Source organism: Amphiura filiformis, unplaced genomic scaffold, assembly GCF_039555335.1.
Source record: "Amphiura filiformis unplaced genomic scaffold, Afil_fr2py scaffold_29, whole genome shotgun sequence".
NCBI lineage: Eukaryota > Metazoa > Echinodermata > Ophiuroidea > Amphilepidida > Amphiuridae > Amphiura > Amphiura filiformis.
In genome coordinates this window covers 457,659-477,035 of record NW_027305493.1, presented here as the reverse complement: position 1 = coordinate 477,035, position 19,377 = coordinate 457,659, and the positions used below count along the sequence as shown (strand labels likewise).

The window sequence follows — 19,377 nt, the reverse complement described above, 5'->3', positions numbered from 1 at the left end:
TGTGGATTTTAAATGGAATTGCCCAATGGGTTATGGGGTTAGACTAATATACGATGGGTAAAAGGATTTATGACACATACGTAACTCGAGTGAAGTCCACCACTGGGCACTCATTATAAGCTGTTTGGCACATCATGTGAAATCACTTCCTGGACACACAGATTTACAATTATTACAAGTTCATTTTGTATTTCAATTTTACATCCTTCAATTACTATATACACCATTCATATATATTATAACTGGCAGTCAAATATGTTGTATCAAATTCCTAACACACTCTTATGATGTATAATATGTGTTAGTTCCAAATATGTGACACGGTCAAAAGGAATGAATAACATTGAACTTACAATATTGATTTTTGTTCATTAAGCAGTATGCAGACTTTTTATTAGACGTACAATATTGTATGTTACATATCTACGTTATTTAATCTATTGCCATTCTATTACCAGTAATGTTTAAGTTCTAACGAATGTTTGATGACGTAAAATTGATAATATATTTCTACCAGATATTATACGTAACATATTATCAATTTTACATCATCAAGCATTTGTTAGAATTAAACATTACTGGAAATAGTATGGCAATAGATTAAATAACGTAGATATGTTACATACAATATTGTATGTCTAATACTCGGAGTCTGCATACTGCTTTATTCATTACACACTTTAAAAAAAGTATTAGGCCTATTAATAGTTCAAGCCCCATTTAAATTGGAGTTCTGAGTGATTCGAAAAACAAAGTAAATCAAAAACACTGTAAAAATTACCAGAAAACACCTTTTTAACACTTCACCACGTTTATTTCCGTATACATAAGAAGGTATAGAAGGCATATTGCTTACCATTAACACTACAACACGTTTACACAGGTATTTTGCATGTATCAACATGTTTATATTGCTACGGAGAGTACAGAAATCAATGTGTTAAAGTGTTAAAAAAAGGGTTATATGGAAATTTTATATAGTGAATTTTAGTGATTGTATCACCTCCGAGTCTTTTTATTAACAATTCAAATCGATAATTATTATTAGTGACTTTTTGGTTTCATTCCAAATCAATCGCTGCAATCAATATAAAAGAATTTGAACATTTTCTTTGCCAATATCTCAAAATCTATATCAGCGACATCTGACTCATTTCCCTTGATCGTGTTACATAATACCATGCAAATCCAGATTACCAAACTGTGAAACCATGGTGGCATCTTATTCAGCTGCTAAGTTGTTTTCCTTGGCCCATTCTAGCCACCCTCCAGGGAAATGCCTAGCCCTGAAAGAAAAAAAAAGCAAAGAAATATTGACATTGTCATTTAATGACAGCTACGATGTAATTTTCATGAGCATGAATTGAAGTAGTAATGATAAATTACAAGATTTATATTAGGCTAAAAAAAATTGTTTGGTTGCCCTCAACCGACCGAAATTGGAAATCTTGGTGGTTTGTTTTTTTCAAACACTTTTTTAGAAGAAACCTTAAATTTGGACAGAATCAAGGACTTTTATATTTGTTATCCGTTCATTTTATTTATTAAATGCATATTTGACTAAAAACAAGAAGTATTTCCAATTAAATTCAGTCCAAAACTGCACAATTTTCAAACCGTAGGGAAAATGGAGGAAGAGCCCATGAAAAAAAAAAAAAAGATCAACCTACCGACCCTCCTAATTATTGTCTTGGAAGGGCAACCAAGCAATTTATTTTTGTTTTGGCCTATAAGCACTCCTACAAAATGTTTAACAGGGGAGCTAATGGAGATGAGTCTTTGTTGCACTGAACAACCAAGACGGGGGACACCCTCTCCACTTGGTAACCATGGTAACATCCCTTGGATTGGATTAGGCTATTCCAGTTGAAATCCACATACCATCTATGAAAGACATGACCTTTATCTTCCACACAGGGGGTGCAGATTTTAAATGTAGTCGCCCATTCAGGTAACCCCATTTGAAATTCACACTCCCTGTGTGGAAGATTAAGGTCACATCTTCCTGAAGGGGTGTATATATTTCAACTGGAAAAGCCAAATATACATTTGTTTCTACTGACAGAACTCTGGGAGCGATTATCGAATAGGGTGCAACTCTGCTACTAGTCTTATTACAAGACTGTCCTACCCCAACTCTAACCCTACACTCTGTAAATGAGGACTGGACTCAAGTCTAGCAAGTATGTTGCACCCCATTCGGTAATTGTACTGAACTCTGACTGTGATTACATTCAAACAGTGCAGTGTAGGTAAACTTTGTAGGAGTGAAAATGAATAGGCAATATAAATCTTCAAAACCATGAGATCAAAATACTGGGAGTGAAATTGTTCTTGTGGATGAACACCAAGTCAAATGGGAGTGAATCACTCTTGGGGTGAAAACCAACAGTCAAAGGTTAGTGAAATTACTCATGGGGTGAAAACAAACAGTTAAATGGGAGTAAAATCACTCACTTGGGATGAAAAACAACAGTCGGAATGGGAGTGAAATCACTCTCTGGGATGAAAACCAGTAGTCCGATGGAAGTGAAATAACTCGCGGGGATGAAACACAATAGTCAATGGAGTAAAACCACTCTTGGGGATGTACATGTAGACCAACAGTGAAATGGAGTGCTATTACTCTTTTAGTGAAACCAACAGTCAAAGGTTAGTAAAATTACTCTTGGGGTGAAAACAAACAGTTAAATGGGAGTAAAATCACTCACTGGGTATGAAAACCAACAGTAGAATGGGAGTTAAATCACTCTCTGGGATGAAAACCAGTAGCCCAATGGGAGTGAAATAACTCTTGGGGATGAAACACAACAGTCAATGGAGTAAAACCACTCTTGTGGTGCAAACCAATAGTGAAATGGGAGTGACACTACTCTAAAGGGTGAAAACCAATAATCAAATGGGAGTCAACCCACTCTTGAGAATGAAAACCAACAGTGAAATGAGAGTGATATTACTCTTAAGGGTGAAAACCAACAATCAAATGGGAGTAAAGCCACTCTTGGGGATGTAAACCAACAGTGAAATGGGAGTGACATTACTCTTAAGGGTGAAAACCAACAATCAAATGGGAGTAAAAACACTCTTGGGGATGAAAACCAACAGCCAAGTGTGAGTAAACCCACTATTGTGAGTGAGTTTTATGTTGAATAGTCCCACTCACTCAGTCTTCCCTCTACTTCACTCACTTAGCACTTATAAGCTCTTATTCTATGGGATGTACCATACCGTGGAAACTTGGCATGTTGCCCAGGGGATCGACGCTAAGTCAGGTACCGCGTGAGCTAACTCAAAATAATCCAAATAGCGGCGTACACAAAAAGAAACTTCAGCGATGTCGCCAGGTCTGAACGCTGTACAAGGCGTCAGCTGAACTCGAAATACGCGTGAGAGGGCACAGGCATGAAAAATTCCAATCTGTGTATTAATAATCTAAGGGATGTACATTGTGTATGTTTAACTTTTACAAGCTTTTATTTAACCAGTTCAATCATCAGGGTGAAAGGAGAATACCGTAAAATTCTGTCTACAAACATAAATGCCTCTAAATAAGGGGTTTATTTCGACGAAAGCCAGACATCGTCCCCAAAAAACATAACAATAGATTGGTGTACAATAATATATGTTTGTACAACTGCCTGTATCAGTAATATAGTATTGTTGCTCAAACTCCAATTAATGTTTTTGTGGATACGAAGGGTGTCTGCCTTTCATCTCTTTTGACAAAAACCCATTCATTTAGAGGCATGCGTGTAAACAGAATTCTATGGTATGAAGAGTAAAAAAAAAACTTAGAAGAGGTTTTGATCATAACCTGCACTTGAAGTTTTCTTCAAGAGGGTGCAACGGTGCAGGGGAATGTTCTGATGAGGAGCATAAACTAAATTATATGATGACGATACAGGAGAGAAGGGTTGCACAACAAAATACACTATAACCATAGTCGCAACTTTTGGTGATAACCGACTATCTAAGCATTTAAGATCGATATTTATATACGAAAATGTACAGCTAGTTTTACACTACAAATTGTTATCACATCAATGTCAAAGTTGTTGGTCAATACTAATTACTAAACAAAATTTAACAAAAGTATTGTGTTTTGGTTGTTTATACTTGCAGTGCACTTATACATTCTTCAAACCATACCTTATTTATATAGCCTGGATCCAAACCAGCCATTCACATGTCCGTTCCGACCTAGGATTTATTTAAGCTACAAGTGAGTGCACCACCTAGTGGCAGTGTTGCCAAAACTTTTCAACATCAATTCACGGTACATTGGCTTGCCAGGCTGCCGTAAAGGAGTCTCAAGTAGCCCAATTTTTAAGCTTCCAAAAAAAGTGCCCAACACTGGATATTTGGGCGGATTGAACCAAATTAAGAACGCAAATCATCCAATTGGGCAGAAAAGCACTGTCTTGACTTAAAAACTTCCGGTAGTTAATGGGAAGTTACAGACTGATCAATAAATGGTCACAAAAACCTTTGCAATTGAAATTCAGAGCTTCAGAGACTCAAAACCTTTATAAATCGGCAACATTAAAAGGAAAATACATCAAACCACTGACCCAACCTGACTTTTGCAAAGTAGTCCAATTTTAGTATCGGCAAAGTTTTTTGAGTAGCGGCAATGGATCGCCAAGTAGTCCAATTGTGCGCCTAAGGCGCGGTGTTGGCATCACTGCCCAGTGGCATATCTGCGACAACGCAAATTTCGCAATTCAAAACGGCACCTGCTACTTCTACTATAAACATCAGAAATTGCCTTCTTATAGACATTTAGAAGCTGTTGATTGTACAAAAAATTATTTAAGACTGTATTTATATTAAGACTTATTAATATTATTAATATTAAACAAAACTGTACAATACAATTAACTAAAGATTTTTATCAGACAGGTTATGGATAGCCTGGACATTTTTCTGCCCGTCCAAGTTCTCAATTGCCCGGGTCACTAAGCTCAAGTAAGCCCTTGCCTTATAACATAATTATTTAGGGGCTATCATTTTCTTCGGAAGGGGGGTCCCAAATGTATAAAAAGTCGGTGTCAATAAAATTGTGACCCCCCTATTTCGACAACAAAACTATTATGACTCCCCCCCCCACCACCGACACACCTTACCCCTAAACAGGCTAAAATTGTATTGAAATCAGTCTTTTTTGAATAAAATAAACACACTATCTGTGGTCGTCTTGTGACTCCCTACATTTTGGTCATCAAAAATTTTATGACCCCCCAACAATCAAAATTTACCACTTTTGCAGCAATTTTGTGAAAATTTCAAGATTTTGATCCCTCTGAAATTCACTTTGCCCACCACCATAGAAATTTGATCTGGTGCCACCACTATGGGGGTATTGTGTGGGTACATTGGCAGAAGTGACTTCTTAACATCTCTATGTTGGAACATAGGCCTATACAAAAATATTTACTATATCATTCAATAGATAGTTTTAATAGACAACATCGAATATGTTTTATTACACGTTTTGCAGCTTAAAATATATACATTACTATTACATGTACACTAATTAGAATTTTTATCAAAAGATAATGAAGAGAGTGTTCAGAAATACTGGGGTCAAAGAAAATATTCAATTCAATTTTTTTAAAATTCAAAGTAGATTATTCACATAAGTTTTTCCATCTAAAATATGGAGGGGGGGGGGAGTCAGAAAATTATTACAGAAAAAAAAAATTTGGCCTATTTTTAACAAACCAAAGAGGTGATATGGCAAGAAAAGTTTCCAATCTGCATTACTTGAGTCCACCTTGTTAAAGTTTGAATCAAGCCCCATACCAGTCCGGAAGATCAGAAGCATTTGGGTCCATTTTACATTTCACTGGACATTTTGGCCCACTTTGCAAACACATTTGGAAGCAGGTCATTGGATGAATTTGCCATTTTGCTCCCCTTGTACATGTTGCCTCGTACGTCACAGAGGCCAAGTCCTTTAAAGGCTGAACCCTGACTGAGGCCAAATACATCAGAGCCTGATCGAGTTCATGTCGGCAAAAAAGTGGAGTTTCCGGAAAGGGGGAGCACTCCCATACATTATATTGGTACGCATCATGTGCCTATCAATTAGACCCCCTTTTTTGAGGAAAACTCTACACCCAATGACCCCTTTTTTAAATAGAAATTTATACCAAATCTGTACACCAAAATTGTAATTGCTTTAATCTGGCTAACCAGTATTGGAGCTATATAGGGAAGGTGTTTGCTATCTTTGAGCACTGTCGTAGGTTCGCTGATGAAGGTCTGCCTAAAAATAAGCGAACACAGTCATTAATCCCTCCTACGAGGCATGGTCGCAATTTACCTAACTCCTCAATTTTTCCAAATTCCGCGCCAGGAACGAGTGCTTTCGGCTGAGCCCTATCCCATATTTTGTTGATCTTTTTTAACCAGTAATCTCCTCTTGGAATTGTTCTTCAGTGCCATGAATGCCTTTTTTTTATAGTGGTGCAGCAGCAGAAATTTAATATATATTTTGATGTTTTTCAATACCTGCATATGTGCAATATTTGGTCATAGTTAATATTTTGTGTGTGCAATTTGGTGCTTTTCTATTTTTTATAGTATTAACCTAAAAAAATTAAGCAGGAATTTTTTTCCTGCTTTCCTGAACAATACCTTCCTGCCAAGATCCTGCAGAATCTGCTCAAAATTTGTGTCAAAATCCAAGAAAAGTTGGAACAAATTCACATATAAGCAGGAAAAAACCCAGGAGAGGAAAAAAGCAGTGAACATCTTTTCTGTCCAGGGTATAATATTTTCATTTGTTAGGCAAAATACAATTATTTGCTCACATCAATCTTTATAATACAGAGATTAGATAATGCAATTAAAGAAAGCCATCACATATTACATATAAGCTACAAAGCATTCAAATTTTGTTTTTGGTTTGTTTGTCTTTTGTCATACCAGTCTGATATAATAGTTGTCAATGTATACAGAAACGGGTTTACAGAAGAATTGATTGGCAAAATTAAACCAACTGTCCAGGCATACATCTCCGGTCCAACTGTGAACACACCACACTGCACAAATAGACATATTAAAGCTAACGGCACCCAACACACAAAATCAGTTAAAACCACAGTCGATATTTTAATAGCCATTCGCGTTTCTCTCTCAGAGGCTGAACTTCGAACTTTTTTGGATGATGTTTGCGCAATTTGAAATATTCTGAGATAGAATACGCCTATTGCAATGAAACATATCAAGTTTAAGCCTATAAACACGATGATTGACAGGTAGCTAGCGACTCTATGACCAATCAGCTTTGAGGTTGTATAAGGAATGTCCCGTGTATGACTATAGGTCGTTATGTTAAAAACCAGATGATAGTCTACACTAGGCCTATGCAGATCTATTGCCTGTTGGATTTCTATATCATAGGAGTTGAGTACAATAGGGTGTGACACACTCTTTTCCACAGTGAGTTTTCTTTTGACAATCGGTAATCCAACGCACACTTCGGAAATATCATACGAAATAATTCCCGGATAGAATACGTCTAATACAATAGGCCCAACGGAAAGGAAAATACACAACAACCAAGAAATTGAAACGCAGACTTTCATGCGTAATTTGCCAAGTCCTCGATGAATACCCAACGGATATCTAACTGCCACATATCTATCTAAACCAATAAGTGCGATTAGACCTATTGAAGCTTCACTCGCAAGGGTTGATAGCGTAGCGGCTATTTTACATAGTGGTCCCTTTATCCAATTTTCTGAGTAACTAGGAAAGTAACCCGCATAATAAACATCTGCAGATGTCAATGTGAGCATATTAACACCCATTAAGAAATCAGATAGCGCAAGATGAAATATTAGTTCATTCTGTACTTTATTTTTACCCATATCCATGGCTATTCGACTGAGGATTACACCAGCATTAAAGAGGACTGCGGCTAAGCCTACAACCCACATTGTCAGTCGCAACATCAGATTATGCAACATACGTTTGCACGTTAAGTAAGCTGGGCGAGCATCTATCGATATGCAAGTGATGTTAGCATTCATAAAGCAACACGCCGAATACTCATCTACCAAAAGGGTCAAATTACTGATGGTATTTAAAGATTGTGTCTGAAGCAAATGAAGCGGGTTGCCAGTCAGGTCAAAGGTCGCATTTTCCGAGGTCATGTCGATGTCATGGATGTCAATTACTTGAATGAGATTGTACGATAGATTCAATATTTTCAAATGAGCAAACTGCTGTACGAGCTCTTTATCCAATCGCGTAAGTTTGTTATGTTGAAGGTCCAACAAAAGAAGACTTTGCAAACCATGGAAACTTTTGCTTGATATGTATGAAATATTATTGTCCGAGATGTATAGAATTTGTAGACTGATCAGAGTTTTGAAAACATTGTCTTCAACACGAGTGATGTTGTTTGAATTTAGAAACAGAATTTGCAAGTTACTAAGTCCTAGGAACGCATCATCTGGCATCAGTACGATATTGTTGAAATTTAGTGTTAACTGCTTTAAATTGTCAAACTTTCCGATCCTGTCAAAACTGGTTCCAGGCAAAACATTTACGTAGAGCACAATATATATCAAATTAGTACAAGACAGAAGAGACGGCAACTCTATTAACATATTATATGCCAAATCCAAGTATTCTAACCAAATTAATGGTGTAAATATTTCCAACGGCAATAAACTTAACTCGTTACGATAAAGGGATAAATGTCGCATGTCTACTGTTGCACCATACATGTTGTTGTGAAGGTCAGAAAGTTGATTAGCTTGGAGATCACAAGTACTCAAATGGATATTAAAATCTAGGAGACCATATGGCAGCTCTTGTAAAATGTTTCCGTTTAGCCATAATATCTTTAAAACAACAAGTGTGTCGAAAATCCCCGCAGGTAATAAATAAAGTTTATTGTATGATAAAACGAGATATTCCAATTTTCTGTTTGCCACAAAAATGTCATGTGGAAGCACTGTGAGGTTGTTATACTCTATTTGTAGAATATTTAAAAGTGGCAAGGATTGAAATATCGTATTGTTTAGTTGCTTGAAATTTGGTTCGAGAGAGAGTAAGAGAGGTGAGACCTTTCGTAAATTCAAATATTCCATATGGTATTTCTGATAGCCTGTTGTTATCAAGCTTCAATATCTTTATATTATCCGAATAAAATGTGGACACATGAATCAAAAGAAGTCGGTTGCCTTCGATAAAAAGGTATTTCAAATTAACATTTTTATGAAACAGATCACTGGTTAGAGTAGTTAAAAGATTTTTCGAGATATCCAAAATCCTCAAATTTATATTTTTATAGAATATGTTGTCTTCAAATGATGATATTCTGTTATTGCCAAGAATTAAGATTTCTAAATGCATGGAAATGATTGAAGTTGATCGTAAGTTATCGACATTGTTATGTCCAATGTGCAACAAATACAAGTTTGTTAACGATAAAGTGATGGGAAATTCCATGATACCATTGCCAGTTAAAACAAGAAGTTGCAGGTTTGTTAAACCATCGAATACACCTTCTGGTAAACTTGTAATTTGATTGTACTCCATGTATAGTCTAGTAAGTTGTGTTAAATTATTGAAAGCATTTGAAGACAACATATTTATCTTATTATGATTAAGGCGTATATCTTCAAGGTTCAAAGTCAAGCTAAAATGTTTACTAGTCACTGAATTTATGTCATTCCCGTCTAAATCTAAATAAATTATGTTAAACTGATATTTCATCGTTGGTATCTGTTTCAAATTATTATCAGCCAAATCAAGAATGTTCAAATTTGCAAGATTGTTGAAAATGTTTTTCGGTAAATCTATAATACCATTGTTTTTTAACTTGAGTGAATACAATTTGGTCAGATTGGTGAAAATATTGGGTGGTAATAAAACAAGACTGTTGTCGTTGAAATTCAATGAAGAGAGTTCCAAATTGGAGCCAAAAATTCCATCTGGTATTGCACGTAATCTATTGTACGCAAAGTCAATAACTTGTAAATTTTCAAGTCCTTCAAATATTCCATGGGGCACCGCTGAGATTAGATTCCTATTCAGATACACCGCGATTAACAGGGTCATGTGTCTGAACAGACCAGAAGGTAAAGAATACAAACTGAGATGTGTCAAATATAACCCTTGGAGATCAACGTTTGAGCTGAAAACTAGATCTGTCAGAGTACTGAATGGGTTGTCAGTGAGGTCAAGAGTCTCTAAATGTACAAGATTGTTGAAGATACCACTTGGCAGCTCGGTTATCTGATTTGAAGCAACAGTTAACATCGCCAGGTTAGTTGTGTTACTGAACAGACCTACCGGCAAGTAAACAATTTTATTTTCATCTAAAGCCAAAAGGTTTAGATTCTGAGTCGAGAGAAAAATATCATCTGTCAGAGAGCTTATCAGGTTGCCCGACAAGAGGAGACCTGACAAATCGGCCAGCCCGTCAAAACTTGCATGATTTAATTCCGTGATCTCGTTATAACCCAATCTGATGAGCGTCAATTGACTTTGGTTGCTGAGAGCACTTGACGGCACATGATTGAATCGATTACTCATGAGATCAATATACGATAACTTTTACAATTATCAAAAATATTATCTGACAAACTCGTCAGCTCGTTATGCGCCATTTTGATGGTATTTAATTGCAATAAAGTACTAAATAGTTCCGATGGTATATGGTTAATATGATTGCTGCTTAGGTTAAGAACGCTTAGATTCAATGTTGAATCAAACACTTTGGCTGGAAGCGAAGTCAAGTTATTATGCGACAAATCAAGATATGTTAACTGTCCAAGTTCATCGAAAATGTTAGTTGCCAAATCTGTAATTTGATTAAATTTCAGACTAAGACGCGATAATAATGAAAGACCATTGAACACGCCTGGTGGTATTACTTTTAATTTGTTATACTGCAAATGAAGCAAGTTAAGCTTCCTGCTTGATCGGAACATGCTAGGTGATAGAGAACTTATTTTGTTGCCTACCATGTTTATTTCTAACAAATTTACAAGACCAACAAAAATACCAGGTGGTAGTTCTATAATGTGGTTACCATTTAAGAAAATAAACTGCAATTGCGGAAGGTTGACAAAAAGGTCGGACATTAGTTCAGTCAGATTATTTCGGCCTAAATTCAATATCTTGAGATCTGCGAGGTTGAATTGGAAGTTTCAAAAGACCGAGAATTCAATCTGTTATCATCTAGATCAAGGATATTTAAATTTACAAGCCCGATAAAGATACCATCGGGTAATTCGGTAATATTATTGGAATTCAAATAAAGTTCCAACAATTGTTCTTGGTTACTGAACAGTAGGGCGGGTCATAAATAGGAAGGTTTTTATTTCAAATCGGCCATGGCCAAAAGGTGTTCCACTTGACCCCACTTGAACAAATATGCACTTTAAAAATAATTGAAGTGGGTCTTCAGACCCCACCACCACCCTTATTCCCCTATATACTGAAATATGCACATTTTGTCAGATATTCAAAGAACAGATACATAATGAGAGGACATGTTGCTTAAAAACGTACATTTTATCCACCTAGAAGCACTTTTCAAACACAAATTAATCATCTACTATAGAAAATAGTCTATATACGATACTTTTCTCTGGATTTCGTTAAACACTTTGTATGCTAAGATGTCCAATATTCACCAATATCGCATAAATATTACACATACAAAACTCGGTAACTTCTAATAACATAGTCATGACAAAATTAAATTGATGTATTATTACCGGACTTGCTTAAAAAGGAATTAAATGAATCTGTAGCTGCTTATATGTGACCCATCATGACAAAACCCGTCATACGTTGCCACTTTTGAAGATACATCCCAATAAACATTACATTAAAAATAAGAAATTTTGACGGGAAAATTTTATATTTTCATGGACAAAAAATTTAGCAAATTTGACAAATGATATTCCACTCATATTAGCGGTTTACTGTTTACCTTCAGGAAATCAAGTCTTTTCAACCATTTTTGTGTATATATACTGGACCTTATAAATCATCCTTGTATATTTACCTTTCAACACGTTAATGTCACTTGTGATGCAAATTATTGTCACCTAACACTACATTTGAAAGTCTTTCTTTGATTCAAATACTGGCATTAACCCTAACAGAACGGGTACTACAAAATACTACTTGATATATGCGCTGTTAATGCGTGCATCCCACGTGGTGGACTTAATCGCCCTAAGTGATATATAGGCACGGTTTAGCTGGCCAGCGAAGCCCAACACCCGTGGCAAAGTGTCGCCGACCCAGCGCTTGGCATGCGAGGGGTCGCGGGTTCGAATCCCACCCAGAGCAAACACCCTCTTTCCTTGTTTTCTCTCTTTATTCCTTCCTTCTTTCCCTTCCGTCGCCAAAAAGCCCTTAGGCGGTTAGGGTTAAAGCACGTGATCGGCAGATTTGACGAATGTAACCATCCCTTGCCTTCTGCCCATATACCTTCTCACTGGCTTCAGACACCAACTTTATCGCTCTTTCCACTGATTGTGTGTGGCATGGATATTTGGGTACATTTATTGGGACATTTACTATATCTTTAACCTGCTCATCAGTTACGTGCTTTGTCAGAGGTGGCTCAGTGACAGACTCTTTGCGCCAATCAATCATTTTGCTGTAAGCCGATGCTCCAAACTTGATCTGAGGGACTTTGAAAAAGCGTACCGTCTCATCTGTTGGGTAGACTTCATCAGGAAACGTGTCTCCTTCTGCTTCATCATCACTATATCCCTCTACTGCTACATTGGCAAGCTCGTCTTGTACATCTTCACCTGTGCCGTCAAAATGCTCTGCAACATTGACCGCGTGTTTCCGTGCAGAAAGTATCCATCTAACAGCCTCTTTACGAATGATGTGAGTGCTGTCAGCTGCCATTGCAAGGAGGAGGTTTTCTGGGTGAGCAGAAAAGGCATTTCTTGCATTGCCCTCTTGGCTATGTTCTTCTCAGTGGTTGTCAAGTGTCGCAAAAGTTTTATCATCTAAAAGAAGTTTCTAGGTGCATCTGTGATAGGATTGCTTTTGATTGTGAACCACATAGGGGCGTAGAATTTGACAACAATATTTGCCAATCTTGTCAGTCCAACAGAAGGCTCAGGTGTTCTGATATACAAGCACAGAATTAGTTCTGCAGTTGTTAGCCAACATGAATGATTTAGACCACCTGGTTCATTGAGTAGATCTTCTGGCCAGTTACCTGAGATCACTGCCATACAAAATTTGTACAAGAGTTTTTGATCCTAACTTGGGGGATAGGGAAGTCTGGATTGCGGATTGGTTTGAAATCAACAATGTCTCTTGAAGATAGGTGCTCTTTGAGTTGACTACCGATTTTCCACCAAATGAGGTTGGGCCTGTGGTAGGCCCATCATAGTGAGTAAACAAGTGGTCTACCAAGGAACATCTGTAGGTAGTGGGTTGCACCTGCTCGCCAACCAACAAATGTTCCTTGGTAGACCACTCCAATGGCAATTTTTTTCTTTTGCATGGCAATGAGTTACCATTCAGAGACTGACAAGATTGTTGGACTGACAAAATTGGCAAATATTGTTGTCAAATTCTACGCCCTATGTAGTTCACAATATATATGGGCAGAAGGCAAGGGATGGTTACATACGTCAAATCTGCCGATCACATGCCTTAATGCCAGTATTTGAATCAAAGAAAGACTTTCAAGTGTAGTGTCAGGTGACAATAATTTGCATCACCAGTGACATTTAAACGTGTTGAAAGGTAAGTATACAAGGATGATTTATAAGGTCCAGTATATATACACAAAAATGGTTGAAAAGACTTTTTGATTTCCTGAAGGTAAACAGTAAACCGCTAATATGAGTGGAATATCATTTGTCATATTTGTTAAATTTTTTGTCCATGAAAATATAAAATGTAATGTTTATTGGGATGTATCTTCAAAAGTGGCGACGTATGACGGATTTTGTCATGATGGGTCACATATAAACAGCTCCAGATTCATTTAATTCCTTTTTAAGCAAGTCCGATAATAATACATCAACCTAATTTTGTCATGGCTATGTTATTAGAAGTTACCCAGTTTTGTATGTGTAATATTTATGCGATATTGGTGAATATTGGACATCTTAGCATACAAAGTGTTACGAAATTCAGAGAAAAGTTTTGTATATAGACTATTTTCTGTAGTAGATGATTAATTTGTGTTTGAAAAGTGCTTCTGGGTGGATAAAATGTACGTTTTGAAGCAACATGTCCTCTCATTATGTATCTGTTCTTTGAATATCTGACAAAATGTGCATATTTCAGTATATAGCGGAATAAGGGTGGTGGTGGGGTCTGAAGACCCACTTCAATTATTTTTTAAAGTGCATATTTGTTCAAGTGGGGTCAAGTGGAACACCTTTTGGCCATGGCCGATTTGAAATAAAAACCTTCCCTATTTATGACCCGCCCTACTGAACAGGGTGTCTGGTAAAATATGCAAATTGTTATTATCTAAATTAAGAATCAAAAGATTCCGAAGAGGATGAAAAACTAAGTCCGGCAGTAACACCAGATCATTTTTTGACAAAAACAAGGTATTAAGATTTACCAGATGAGCAAAGATACTATTTGATAGCTCAGCAATATGATTTGAATTTAAATAGATATGCTGTAGATAGTTTAAGCTATTGGTGAGACGTGGTAGAACGGTGAGAGTATTACGTTCAAATGTTACATATCTGAGATTCAAATTAGAACTGAAAATATCATGAGGTATAGAGGTCAACTTATTGTCCGTTACCATAAGATTTTCTAAATTTATGAGATCTTCAGCAAAGTCGTGGGGCAAAGTTGTCACAAGGTTGAAATTTAAACGGAGAATAGTCAATCGTACTAAATTTCTAAACACCTCTGGCAGTAACATCGTCAACTTGTTATGACTCAAGTCAAGTTGTGCCAAATTTAAAGTTTGCTGAAAAACTTGATTATTTAGGACCTCCAAACTGTTGAAAGACAAATCAAGGACGTTCAAATCAATCAGACCATGAAAAGTATCATCTTTTAATTTGTTAATGTTATTATGGTCCAATTTGAGGTCCAATATTTGGGTACTGATGTTAAAAATACTTGACGGTAAATGTTTGAGATGGTTAAAATCTAACCACAGGCGCTGAATAATCATGTTATAACTAAATATGTTATCTAGTAAAGAAGTCAAGATATTCTTTGTTAGATAAAGTCGTGATAATGACATAAGACTGCATGTCAAATATACCAGCAGGTAAATCTGATATTTGATTATGATCTAGAAACAGAGTAATCAATTGTCGTTGATGATTGAACAGGTCTGGCGGTAAATCGATCAAGCTGTTACGTCCCAAGTCTAGTGCTTGAAGATGCACGATGTTAGCAAAAACATCAGAATTTAAGCGGGTCAACATGTTGTCTGATAAAATAAGGATTGCCAAGTTTGTATGCTCGGAGAAAATATCGCTAGGTAGATGTTCAAAATTATTATAATCTAGGGAAACATACACCAATTCCCGCAGGTTACTGAATAATCCCGATGGTAAAATAGTCAGATCGTTATTGGTCAGAGTGAGAGAGTAAAGTTTTGACGTCAAATTAAAGACCCCGTCAGGGAGAGTGGTTAAACTATTGTATGACAAGTCCAGGCGTTCTAAATTGACTAGGCTATCAAAAATGTTACCTGGTATCTTTTTGATGTTATTTATCTTTAAATTTAAGGTAGACAACTCAGTAAGGTTTCTGAAAATAACTCCAGGCAAGATTGATATAGAATTATCTGCCAAATCTAAGCCCTGCAATTTGCGTAAAGAAAAGAACACGTTACTTGGCAACGTACTAAGACGGTTACTACTGATCGAAAAAAATTTCAAATTCACTACAGAGCCAAACAGAAGATTTGGGAGTGTCCGTAATTTATTATGATCCAATACCAAAGTCTCCAAACTTCGTAACTGAATAAAAGAACTTTCAAGAAGGGAGGGTATTGTATTGATGTCTAACGACAAGGTTATTAGTCGAAAGAGCGAAGCAAATATATTATGCGGTAATCCGGCAAGGTCATTGTCCTTTAACAGCAGAGAGTCTAGTTTATTCAGTCTGTCAAACACCCCCACAGGTAAAGAGTCAAGGTTGTTATTACTTAAATCTAAATATCTCAAATTGTCAAGTTCGTGAAATATCCCCGCAGGCAGCGAGTCAATTTTGTTCGAGTTCATTATCAGTTTCCTCAAAGATGGAAAACACCGAAATGCCCCGGGTTCTATGTGTTTTAGATTTCGTTCCACGAAAGAAACCCCCGCTATATTGGGATTGCAGACTAGTAATAAGGTTGTGCTATTACGTATACCCACTGATGATGCGCACTTTGTATCCCACTTTTTATGACTTAATGTACAAGTACATTTATCTGGGCAAACCGTATCGTATGTATAAGTCGATATTCGAACAGGAAACTCCATATTTCTTATAGTAACATACGAGAATATATGGTTTTCCTTATAATACCATCTTACATCTTGATATTCGGTAACATTACATGAACTTAAACCAGAATTATCATTACCATTTACCTTAATCATACTACTTATCTTAAAATCAACATATGTCATCATCAAGTTTATTACTAATATTTTCCCCGCAAGTTCAGTCGAGCAAGGATTGAATGGCAATGATACAACTTTATCCACAATTGCTGGATTCGTATCATCACCATCATCATCGGTGTACTGTTCAGCGAAAAATAACGAGAAATCGTCATTTCCTTCAATGTGCTTTACTTCAATTTTAAACCGCGCAAATGCGTGTGATATAAGATGAATTTGACAGTCCGTTTCAGCGACTGCACGTAAGGCAAGTGACGTGTTTGACGACAAGAAGTAGCTTTTCGAACACGAATTTTCAGTGGTTGGAGGCAAAGTGTAACTTGTTTCGTAGTTGTCAAACAGATCTACATCCCAAGACGGCCCCAATCCAGGTTGGGATGCGACTGATGATAAAAATAAAAGTGGTAGCAAACACCATGAAAGGTGAATGCTGGAGAAGTCGCGCAACATATTAAATCGTACTCCGCTCAGCGCGGCATGATGTTATGAAAAACTCTAAGTTGATTAGCCGGGGGATTTTCTTTGCTTGTTAGTTGGTGTCTTTGCAAGGTAGCATCCAATTAGTGCCGTACTATTACGCTGACTTTGCTATTCGGCGAGGATGACAATTTCGACCTCCTCGTCTGTTTACAAACAGAGAGGTAGACAAAAGACGTTCCGCTTGTCCAAACACTCAACTATCAGAAGGATGGTCCACAATAGCTTGATTCACGTAACATGAATAGGGATTAAAAAGCTGTCAAGTAGAACCATGTGCTTCTTTTGTCCAATTTGCCATCAATATTTCATATGGAAACAGTTCAGACCCAGAACACGATCATGTCAGAAATTAATAATTTGTTCTGGGACTGATTATTCGGACTAGCATCCAATTTCATGTGGAATTACAAAAATGTATAATTGCCTGTGTAATATTCACTTCTGATGTTTAACCATGTTTTAGAACATCTGCATTATCTGTAATGACGACGATATAAGAAAAATTATAATAATTATTATACCATCATCATCATGTTATTCATAAAATTAAAGGGGCATTTCGTGATCCACAGCCGCATTCCACACTTTTCTAAAAAATACCCTGAAATTTGTATACCACAAGAAACCTCTAGTTACATAATTCTTGTGTGCAAAATATTTCTTGCAGATTCATTCACTTGTCATATATTTGTGTTCTGTTAAGGGATCTGGAATGAGCGTTTCGACAGTATTTTTTGTGGGACATGAGAGCACATCAGACATATCGAATTGCATTCTGAATACAAAGAATGTCTTTCTGATATCAAATAATTTTCATTTTTGGAAATTCACGATGTAAATACAAATTTTATGACAAATTATTATTAAAATTTGATATTTTTCACATTTTTGATATAACAGTCCTCAAAGTAAATTTTATAAATCTAATGATATATTCTTAAAGTGTATGTAGCTGGGAAGAAAAGCCGATGATCAATTGAAAATTTTGACCTTTCATATCGAAGATATGGATTTTTTTTCCCAAAAGACTTAATTTTTTTGGTGTTTTGGGGGAAAAAAATCCATATCTTCAATAGAAAAGGTCAAAATTTTCAATTGATCGTCGGCATTTCATCCCACCTACATACACTTTAAAGGAGTGTTTCGTGATCCTAGCATTCTCTTTTTATGACATTTTTCAGTACATCCACGAAAAAAGCCTATTCCCAAAATTTCAGTTGATTCCGATTTTGCGTTTGCGAGTTATGCATGAGTATGTGTATTACACTGCTCCATAGACAATGCGTTGTAATTTCGTTCTGGTGCACCAGAACAAAATTCAAATTTCACTATATCTTTGCAAAACGAATTAATCTGGAAGAAATATTTTGTACATAAACATTATGTAGCCAGAGATTTCCAGTGATATAAAAATCTCAACTTTTTTTGAGAAAAGTGGGGGGATGAGGCTGTGGATCACGAAATCCCCCTTTAAGCTGCATGGAAGCCGCTCATAGAGAATGGAACAATTTACCTCAGCATGTCAGGCTTGCCTCAGATCATCAATTGACGTTTTTAAAACAAAACTGATAACCTTTCTTTTTAATCAATGATTGCCTTTTGTATATATGTATGGCATCTTTTATATCAATTTTTGTGTGTCATCGCCAGCCCTCGAATTAAGGATCTCAAGGGGAATAGCAACTTTTTTAGGGCAACTTGATAATTGCCTTGGATTTTCACTGAAAAGACAAGGCAGCACGGCAGTTTGTAATATTTCAAGAGGGCATCATGGCAACTGTTGAAAATTTGAGAAGGGCACCAAGGCAATTTCTCAAAAGTGAAAAAACACACACAAACATATAGATAGAAGATTTTATAATGAAGGGGCAGGGCTGGGGCACCGACGGCAACTTCATTAGAGGGCACGACAAGTGACTGCCTTGGGTAAAGGACATATTTTGAGGGCATTACGGCGGTGGGGTGGGCACCCACGGCAAAATGCCATGGGTGCCGTGGGTTAATTCGAGGGCTGGTCATCGCTTCCGTGCAATTTGACATTATTTTCTTAGTGTTTCACAGCTGGTTCTGTGTACGGTTCTAAATTTAATATGTTTTAATATGCATGCATCTTACTAGTTATTTGATTAATCCTCATTGCTTGTATGTAATATGTAATAGGGATGCTGGAGCGAGGGTTCCTGCCATTCCGTGATGCACTCTCTTTTTTTTTTCTGCGTTGGCGCTGCGGTCTGGCGAAATCAGTCCCTCCGGTATTTCTGTTTCTTGGAAAATATTT

General features: G+C 36.7%; 1 protein-coding gene across 2 annotated transcripts in view; it reads right to left on the bottom strand.

The window, feature by feature from the left end:
- Nucleotides 1-632: 632 nt before the first annotated feature.
- LOC140143849 (rhodanese domain-containing protein CG4456-like) overlaps nucleotides 633-19,377 on the bottom strand; it is a 56,175-nt gene continuing 37,430 nt past the window's right edge. The window contains exon 5 of one of the 2 annotated variants that reach the window (XM_072165663.1): nucleotides 633-1,286. In XM_072165663.1, the coding sequence (XP_072021764.1) occupies nucleotides 1,223-1,286 (64 nt within the window). In that variant the 3' untranslated portion in view covers nucleotides 633-1,222. The remainder of the gene's footprint in view (nucleotides 1,287-19,377) is intronic. The other variant, XM_072165662.1, reaches the window with a different exon arrangement.